This window comes from Mandrillus leucophaeus, unplaced genomic scaffold (genome assembly GCF_000951045.1).
Source record: "Mandrillus leucophaeus isolate KB7577 unplaced genomic scaffold, Mleu.le_1.0 Scaffold174, whole genome shotgun sequence".
Lineage (NCBI taxonomy): Eukaryota > Metazoa > Chordata > Mammalia > Primates > Cercopithecidae > Mandrillus > Mandrillus leucophaeus.
In genome coordinates, this window is record NW_012101743.1 from 3,080,527 (window position 1) to 3,090,501 (window position 9,975).

At 45.5% G+C, this 9,975-nt stretch overlaps 1 protein-coding gene across 1 annotated transcript in view; it reads right to left on the reverse strand.

Moving 5' to 3' along the window:
* KIAA1210 (KIAA1210 ortholog) overlaps positions 1-8,633 on the reverse strand; it is an 80,330-nt gene extending 71,697 nt beyond the window's left edge. The window contains 3 exon segments of the mRNA XM_011977142.1: positions 4,688-4,810; positions 8,346-8,584; positions 8,586-8,633. Of these exon segments, the coding sequence (XP_011832532.1) occupies positions 4,688-4,810; positions 8,346-8,584; positions 8,586-8,633 (410 nt within the window).
* Between the last annotated feature and the right edge of the window lie 1,342 nt (positions 8,634-9,975).

Below are 9,975 nucleotides of genomic sequence, written 5' to 3' on the forward strand. Positions count from 1 at the left end.
AAAAAAAAAAAAAAAAAAGAATAAAGAAAAGAAAGAGAAAAGAGAGGGGAGGAGGTTCCAGGCTCTTTTCAACAATCAGATCTCATGTGAAGTAATAGAGTGAGAACTCACTCATTACCACTGGTAGAGCACCAAGCCATTCATGCGGGATCCATTCCCATGACCCACACACCTCCCACTAGGCTTCACCTCCAACATTGGGGATCAGGTTTCGACATGGGACTTGGAGGGTACAAGTATCTAAACTATATCACTCATATAAAGCTCTTGGCATGAGGCATAAAACACAGTAAGCACTCAATACATGTTCACTATTATTGGTATTACTCTCTCTTCTCCACCAGAAGGCTTTCCTCCCCATGGTGTTAATGACCTATGTTCCCTGCTCTTCATCAGTTTCCCGAAAATAGGGGATGAGACTTTCTGCAGTTACCCATACTCTCTCCATCAGCCCCCCAGTAACCAGCAGGTTTGTCCAATGGTTACCTGTATTGGGGGTTGGGGCCCATGGGTGTGTGAGGGCAAAGCCAACTGGATCCAACCTGTGCCCTTGGCCCATTAGCCACCATTGGATCAATAGGCCACAGATATGGCTTGAGTTTCAATCCCAGACTCCTGGGAAACTGATTGTCCCCAGAAAGCCTCTCTCTGGGTTCACAGAATGGAGTGACTTCTTTGGGGCAAGTATCAAGCCCAGGTGAGGCCGCTCAGGCTCCTCATTAACTGTATTTGTGACCACCCAGGCCCTGTGCTTTTAACCTTTCACCCGAGTCTGTTCTTAAACAGTTCAGACTGCTTTTTTGGACACTGCAGTGGCACAGCAAGGAAAATCCTTCCCCTTTCCTCTTCTCCAGAAAGGACTAAATGGCTTTCCTATACCAACAGCAGAAACTTTCATTTCCTTTGGCTATCCCAAAGGAACAGAAATGGGATCATGACTAGCTAATTAGTTAATGGTCGCTCTTTGTTTGTCAACATAAGGTGACAAGGGAACTCATATTTACTGAGGGCAACCTACTTGTGCCCGGCAGTTACCTGATTTAATCTTTGTGACAACACTGTGAGGTAGGAATCATCTCCATTTTACAGATGAGAAAATTAAGGCTCAGAAAGGTTAAGGCATTCACCTATGGCCACATGGCTAGTAAGTAGCATTGTGAGGATTCAAACCCATATTGGACTCCAAAGCCCCATGCACTTTCCACTATATGGTACCAAAATATTTTCCACATGTGTACATATATATCTGTCAGTCCAGACACTCTGCCTAAGAGGCTGAACCCTTGGGCAGTATGGCCTTTGATGGCACACTATACTTTCCCCTTGTATACTTTCTTCTTTCCCCTTGAACCAGATGCCTTGCTCCTTCATCAGGAGCCTGGGAGACAGGTTTGTCCATATAGTGCTCTGGCTTCCCAGCCCCAAATGCCAAGCTTCAATGCATCCTTAAAATGGTGCCTGGGCTGTCCTGCCATACCCTGGTCAGGTGACCAACAGAGCAGGGCCTAACATCGTGAGGAACTCCCGGTTTCCTGCTGCTCTCCGGTACAACCTTCCCAATTCAGACACTTATATTCCAAATTTAAGACAGTTTTACCAAGGTAGGAATTTTGTACTGAATCTGGATGAAAGCACAGCTGCAATGTGCAAACTTATGGCACAAACCTTATACTTCCAGAGGGCTTTGTACTCTTCAGAGCACATCCCAACAATGCTGTAGCATAGACAGCTAGGAGAGAAGCATTTTATTATTCCCACTTTGCAGATGTGGCCAAAGAGGCATGGGAACATGCCTAGAGGAATCCTGTGAGGGCAGAGAGTTGGAGCTCTGCCTCTGAAGTGACCTTTAAATAATGTTGCAGGGGAGGTCTTGTTTTTAAGCCCTGCACAAGACTCACTTACATGATGACAATTACTATACTTATCACAAATCTCTAGCAATAATTGCTAACATCTCTCAAATTCTTACTGTGCTGGATACTGCTACATGTTTTATTTCTCAGGCATAATTGAATTTGATACTCACCATCCTGAAAAGTAGGTACCATTGTTACTTCTTGTTTTGCAGATGAGAAAACTGAGGCTCAGAAGGCCTAGATGACATACTCAAGACCATAAAGCTAGAAAGTGGTAGACTGTGGACATGAACCCAGGACTATGCTCCACTAGATCATAATGCCTCTAACACTGAATCCAATATGAAAGCCACTAGCCACATGTGGTTGTTTAATTTTAAATTACTTGAAATAAAATAAAATTAAATACTCAGTTTTTCAGTTATGCTAACCACCCTGCAAGGGTTCAGCAGCCACACGTGGCCAGTGACTATCTTATTGAACAGCAGAGATAGAGGTCATTTCCATTATCACAGAAACTTCGAGTGGACAGTGCTGGTCTAAATGCTCTTAAGGTGGGTCCTCCTCAGACTTCTACTTTGGGAAACTGTTATTAGTTTAAGGTAGAATCTCATAATCTAGGGATGATTGACATTTGGGGCTGCAAAATTCTTTGGTGGGAGGTAGGGGATGGCTCTTCCTGCTCATCCTTGGATGTTTAGCAGCATCCCTGGGTCTCTAACCACTAGATGTCAGTAGCATACCTTGGCCCCAAAAATGTCTCCAGACATTGCCAAATGTCCCCTGGGGAGCAAAATTATCCCCCACATGCCCCTGTCACCCTCCAGTTGAGGGTAAGTACTATACATGCATTTGAAGTAATAGCATACAACAGGGGCCCGCAACCCCCAAGCCACAGACCACTACTGGTCTGTAGCCTGTTAGGAACTGGGCCACACAGCAGGAGGTGAGTGGCAGGTGAGGTGAGCTCATCCAGCTGGTAGGAGAACAAGTACCTACCTTGACCCTGAGGTACTGGGTCAAGGTAAGTACTATATATGTATTTACTATATATGTATTTGAAGTAATCAAATGGCAAGCCTTCACTAACTTAACTTGATCTTCTGAAAGCAATCCAATTCACTAAAACTAATTTCTTCTAGCGAATTATAAAGTTTATAGCAATTTGAATTGAATGGGCGGTTTTGATAGCTATTGAAGATTTCATGAAAGAGTAAAGCAGTAGAAGGAGAGTAAAGATGCCAAGAAAGGATTACTATAATACATTGTAGGATTCATTCCTCAAATTTGCTATCCATTGACCATAACTATGAAACTGTGAAGGAAGGATAAGAAGCAGATTGGTTTAAAAAGCTAAAAGAATGCTAAAATAGAAAATCAATTAGGAAATGACAGGGGCAATCACATCGCATTTTACATTTTGGTTACTAATTTCCAGAAATAACACACAACAAAAAATTGTGCTATATGAGAAACTGAGGAAAGAATTCTAAAAATGCTAAAGTTGATACAACTGAAAATGCACTTTCAAAGGATTCAAAAGAAGCTAGTGCACAAAAAATAAGTATATGAGGTGATGGATATGTTAGTTGCCTTGATTTAATCATTCCACAATGTATACATATATCAAAACATCAGGTTGTACACCATAAATATACACAAATATTCCATTGTCAATCAAGAAAATACATAAATTTTTTAAAAGAAACAAATGCAAGCATTCCCATGTAATATGCTGAAATTTTGGCTCCTGATGAAATAATATACTTTTCCGCATTTTTCATATGTTCCCAAGGAAACCAAACCTCCCTATAACAAATGGAACATCCCTTAGAATGCTGCTAAAGACCAAATGAAACCTGTTGACTACATGTTTAGAGAAATCTCCAAAAGCTTTTAAAATCATTTTCTTCTAAATGAATTTTTGCAAAGACTTAAATACTTTATGTTCTAAATAACTGAAAGAAAAAACTTTAGGTAAACTGGTAAATACGGCAAATAATATATTCAAGAAATTACCCAAGAGCCAGTTTCCCCCTAATTCCCTACAGAGGGTGAGGCCAGGGGCCTGGGACAGTACCTCCTCCCTCCGACCCCTATACTGGTACCTGCCACTCCAATGGCACCTATCAATCCTCCTATTGCTCTCATGAATGAAAAATGCAACTGAGTGAATGCAAGCTAGCAAAATGCGACGCCCAGACTGAGCCCCTTGCCAGGGGAGTTAACAATCTTTCTTCTAAAACTAGGGGGAAAAAAAAAAAACAGGAAAGAAGGGAGGGAGAGAAGGAAGTGAAGTGCCACAGTGATCTCTAATGACCACATTAAACACTCCTAATTATAGTGAGGAGTGGAAGTTGGGTCTGATCTGGCAGGCTAAGCTGCAGCTACACATTTTTGGTGCTTTCGAAGGGCCTAAATTTGCCTTCCCCAACTGGAATGTCACATAGAGTCAAATTTCATGTTCATCATTGTTCTCTCCATGCAGCTAGGTATGCCACAAGGTCTCGGGTTCTGGAGAACTGGTTACAGATGCTATGGGGAGATGGGCCCAGGTCAGTAGAGGGCACTTCAGGGTTGGCTGTCTTCTAGCATCTGAATTCCAGGGGGCTACTCAGGGCCAAAAGAGAATGCATGGATCCCCAGAATACCAGCAACTGGACCGCATTACAAGTCAATATTTATGGCTTCTAATCGCAAATTGCAACCCACACTGCTTCCAGGGGCATCAGGGAAGTTTTGCAGCCAAGGGGAGCAGACTGACACATAATTTACAATAGTAATTCCCTGGTCAGGTGTCAAGCACCTGTTGCAGAAGCTCTCAGCCTCGCTTTCCTGAATCCTGTTCTTGGAGTAGGAGAAGCTGACTAGCATGATGTGAGGGGCTCACTATCCTGGCTAGATCCCCAAGATTACCAGCAATCACTGGAGTGACACAAAAGCATCCAGGTCCTGTTGAAATACACATTATCAGGAGTTAATCATTAATGTCTACTAACCTGTCATCACAGGTCAGTTGGCTAAGAGCTAGCCCCTGGGCCACAAGATGGCAATGTGTTGGCCAAGAGGAAATCCACGGCCTAGAAGGCCAAAGGCCTGGAGAAGACAGGCTTGGAGAGAAGGGCAAAGTTCAGGCCCAGAACACGTGGAGTGGAAGGCGTACTGAAATCGGAAATGGGTTGTAACAGGAGAGACTGGGGTTGCTAAAAACAAAGTTGCCCTGGGCTAGGCACAGTGGTTCATGCCTGTAATCCCAGGCTGAGGTGAGAGGATCACTTGAGCCCAGGAGTTTGAGACCAGTCTGGGCAACATAGCAAGACCCTGTCTCTATAAAAAGATTTTTTAAAAATTAACCAGACATGGTGGTAGACACCTGTAGTCCCATCTACTTGGGAGGCTGAGGCAGGAGTTTCACTTGAGCCCAAGAGTTCAAGGCTGCAGGGAGCTATGATTGTTCCACTGCACTCCAGCCTGGGTGACAGAGTAAGAGACTCTGTTCAAAAACCATAACAAAAAGTTGCCTGAGCTCACCATTTTGCCTTAGGCTGAATTGACCTCTGCAGCAGTCCCAGAGAGAGAGGCCACAGTATCCCACAATGTATGATTTTGGTCTACTACTCAGATGACGATCTTTCATCTATCTGAGCTAGACAGCTCTATGCTGGGAGTCAGGGTACTCAGGAGTCTAATCTTGGTATTGTCACTGACTGTATGACCCAAAGAGAATACCTTAAAACCTCTGGGGCCCACTTTGTTTACCCTTAAAGTGAAGACATTGTCACCCATCCCACCATTACAGGGTCTTGTCGGATTTAAAAAGTTATTTTGCTTTGCCTTCATCTCCTTTTATACTTGTGCAATATGGTGTCACATAATTCAAGTCTACGGCTCTTTTCTCCCTTCTTCCAATAAGCATATTCACCACTCTTGATAATTCTCCTGTAACCTGCTGTCCTTCCATCTCTATGAAAATAGTAACAGAACTTAATAACTACTTATCTTGAGCAAGATCTATATCTACAGTAACTGGTTAGGAATTTAAAAACCCAAACTGGGTTTTTAAACTACAGACTCATTTGATTAGAGCAAAGTGCCACTGAGGCTCTTGCCATGGAGTCAAGACCCACAAGAATATGGATGGCTGCTCTGAACATACCCATTCCACCACCGGCCAGACATTTCAAACATCTCCACTATGATAAATGTACATATTTATATATAAAATCTAGACTGCGATTGTATGCGGGAGAGGAGACTGTGAACCAATCCTGTGTTTTGCCCAAATTTGAATTTCAAGGCCTATTGGGCTTCGTTGAGAAAGTGCAACCCTGCTGATTTGGCCAAGTTGTGATCCTAGGAAACCTCCCTGTGTTTTGGGGAGGTGGGAGTGTTAGGGGGATGGAGAGTGTGAGAGTGCCCAAGGTTTACAGGGGGAGCAGTGAATGTTTGAGCCAGCACCATTTCCCTCCCAGTCTTCCTCTCCCACAACACGTGGAGCCTAGGAAAAAGCTCAAAGAAGAGGACCCGAGAGTTCCTCCATGTGCTCGCTTCCAAGTGCTCCTACTCTCCTTTACATTCTCTCCTACTGAACTTATGTCCCCACCCTCCACCTCTTGCAAACTGTTGTTTACTGGCCTGGTCACCCCCTAAGAAGGCAAGCTCCTTAAGTGCATCTTGGTTCAGTTAACAAGATTCCTTCAACAAATACTTGTGCCAGGCACTGTGCTTGCTTGGCTCCGGGAGGGGAAAGGAAAAGTTTCTCCCAGGGGGCTCGGCACAAAGCTAGCTACAGTGTAGGTACACACTGTTTTTAAATGTATACCAAGTTTCTTTTCCCTTTTAGGTCCTGTGAAACACTCTATGCCACTTATTTGTAAAGGCCCTGGCTCCTTAATCTCAAATGCCCTCTTATCATTTCTCCTGTACCTTCAGCCCAGATTCAATAAACATGAGCTCGGACTGAGACTTCTTCACCTGAGGCCATAAGAGCAAGCCATTTTGTCCACTGATTTTCCTCTTCCAACCTAAAGACCTCAGGTTGCTCCAAATTCCCTCCACAGAAAGTAGACATTAGGGTGAAGGGGCCCCAAGAAAGGCCCCTTGCTCATTTGCAAATAGGAAAATCTAACATAAGCTAGCACTGAGCCCCAGGGAGAAAGGGCTTGGAAGCTCACCTGGGAGTAAAATGCTTACTGTTATCATCTCCCTTGGCCCTCCCAAAGCACTCACTGACAATGTCTCTGTCATCTGGTACTACCATGAATTACACAGAGAAAGCCTTGTAACAGCCACAGCATCCATTCAAGGCCATAGATTGAGGGCACAACAGTGAGATGATAGCCCTGGAGACAGGGTTTTACAATAGTTGCCAAGGACACTTTTTTATGGGGATCAGCAGCATTTCAAGAGTCCAGGTCCACTCACCAGCAGAAAAATGGGAGCATGTTATGGTACTGATCTTGGGGAAGAAGCGGAAATGGGCAGCCAATCTACCCACACGTCCATACCTGAACCACTTCACTTTAGCATTCCAGGTGGAGTACCATTAGAAATCACATGGAATTCTACTTTGGGCCTGCAGGCTGGAGGCTGCCAGTTCTTGTTCATGCAGCATGTTTCCATGTAGGGAGAGAATTGCAGGGCCAGATGAACCCATGCAACTCCCAATGACTGGAGACTTGCAATGAGTGAAATGGGTTTCTGGCTGTGATTCCAAGTTGGAATAGTTAAGGGAAAAGAAGAGTGTTCACTCCATGATTGAAAATTGGCAATAATCATGTACAATCACATACCCACTAATTAACCATATGACTAAATCCATTTTGGTTAATATCTTCTTCCTTTTGGAATTGCTTGCGATATGTAAACATATGCACACACAACATCCAAAAACAACACTGTGGACACATAATAAGAATATACTTCTTGGAGATAATACCCCATCAAGTAACTGGGAGACTGCATATTGTACAGCTTGGAACAAATCTAGAAAATTAAGACAACTCAGAAAATTTAAGGTAATTCCTCTCTACTCATCCGTGTTTCCCTCTCTCTTTCCACCTCTCTCTTTGCCTTCCTCTCTTCTCTCTTCCACTTCTTGGCCCCAGTCCCCCATCTCCCTTATCTCCCTACAAGATCATTTATTGTCAGTCATGCTAGCTGCTTGCTGGCTGCTTACTAGTGCCAAAACATCATGTTCCGATGTAATTGAGCCACATTATTTGACAGAATTATTGCCGTCAGTTACTTGAATGGTGTTACTAATCAATGAAATGAGCCTTGTAAAATCCAGGTTTGTGGGGTGCTTTACTTTGAGATGATGTTGGCTAGGTTTCTTGACACATAGAGAATCTATAGCTTTGTCCAGTCTCTGTCCCTGGTCTGTCTGTTATATAAACATCACCCTTGTGCAGATCTCCCTTCTCATACTTGAGCCATTTCTTACAAACCCTGGCAAAGCCAAGGCTGTAGGAGTGCCACAAAGTATCCCTGCACCAAGAAGTAGGGAATCGCGGTGTAAAGGATAGGAAACCCCGGAAATAACTAGGTATTTCCAGGTCAGTCACTGCAGCTGGGCCAAGTTCCCCTTTGGTGCTTCCCTCCGTCTTGCCTTTGCAAGTCAACCAACCACAACTGCAACAGCCTTGGGAATACGTTCGACTTCCCGTCCTGGCCCCTGGGTCCCTGGGGCCCAGGTGAGCAAGGTAGGGGTGCCGGGCAGGAAGGAGAGGAAGCGTGAAACGCAGAGAAGCCTCAAGGCGTCCAGCCAGCCCTCATTTCCCCACGTAGAGTTGACCTGTCTCTGTGTCCCCCGACCTGCCGAGTCCCGGAAGCTGGGTGGAGGGCTCTCCCGCTGCTGAGCTTTCCCACGCACACGCACACCTGCGCGAGCTCTCCCAGGAGGACACCGCCCCCAACCGGCGGGCTGCACAGGGGAATGATGTTGCAAGTTCGAGCCCAGAGGTGTCTCGCTGCCCGCCGCCCACCCCCGGGTCATTCCTCGCCGCCCGTCTTTGCGGCGAGCGCACCACTTGGGCGGGTAAGAGCCCCTGCAAGGCCGGCTGGCGTTCTGCCACCCTCCACTCCGTGGTGTCTAGGGGGAGTAGGTCGGCTGCGCCCGCCACTTACTCTGAAATCTTGAGGCAAGCATGAAAGCTAGCCATGGTGCTGCTGAGGGAGCCGCTGGCCGGTTACGTGCCTTGCCTGCTGTGGTGCATGGGAGCCCGCGCTGTGGGCATGCCCTTAGAGGCTGCCACGTGGGGGCAGCTCGGCACTTCAAGCGCCCACACGCACGCAGCCCCAGACCCGCAGGCCGAAGCAATAACCAGCCAGATAAAATTTCTTCTCCAAGGCCTCTCGCTGTCTTCTGATCTCATTCCAAAAAGGGCTGGGCTTGTTCCTTACATGGCTGGGAACTGTTAACTCCCCTTTTTCCTCTGTCTCCATCTTCCCGCCACTACTGCATCCTTAGTGCAAAATACCAGATGCTCTTTCTTAGCCTCTCTGTATCCCTGCAGGGCTGAGTGTGAGAAGTAATTTGGAGGTGAAACTCTAAGGAAAGAGTAGAGGCTTTTATCCGAGCAGTAAAGGACACTCAAGGGCTTTGGGAAGGAGATGTAAATAAGTCGCTTTCTGGCATTTTAGATGGTGCAGGCTGGAGGGAGAGGGGAGCAGAGGGGAGAAGAGAGAAGACACGGAAGAAAGAAAATTTAAGTAGCAAAGCTGCAAGCATTCCCATCTAGATGTGAACACTGTTTTTGAGGTGTTCTAAGCTGTTCTTGTTCAGTCCTAAGGAAAACTATTTACTCCCTTAGCCAGTCTGGGGCCATGAACCAAAAAAGCAAGAATTTCCGAAAAATTGTGAAATATTTTCTGCTCTTGAGATGAAGGTCCCTACCAAAGGTTGTGTGTACACAGGGAACCCCAGTTATAACATGGCTTACACTACATGGATTCAGAGATGTTGAAGATCAGATTGTGTCCACAGAAAACCAAAAGAACTGGAGAGAGAGAGAGAGACAGCGAGCAAAAGTGTGACCTAACGTTGACTGCCTGGAAGACCCAGTAGGGCACTTTTCCCAGCCTCAGTCCCATAAAGAGGCGTGTGTCCCTACCTTGG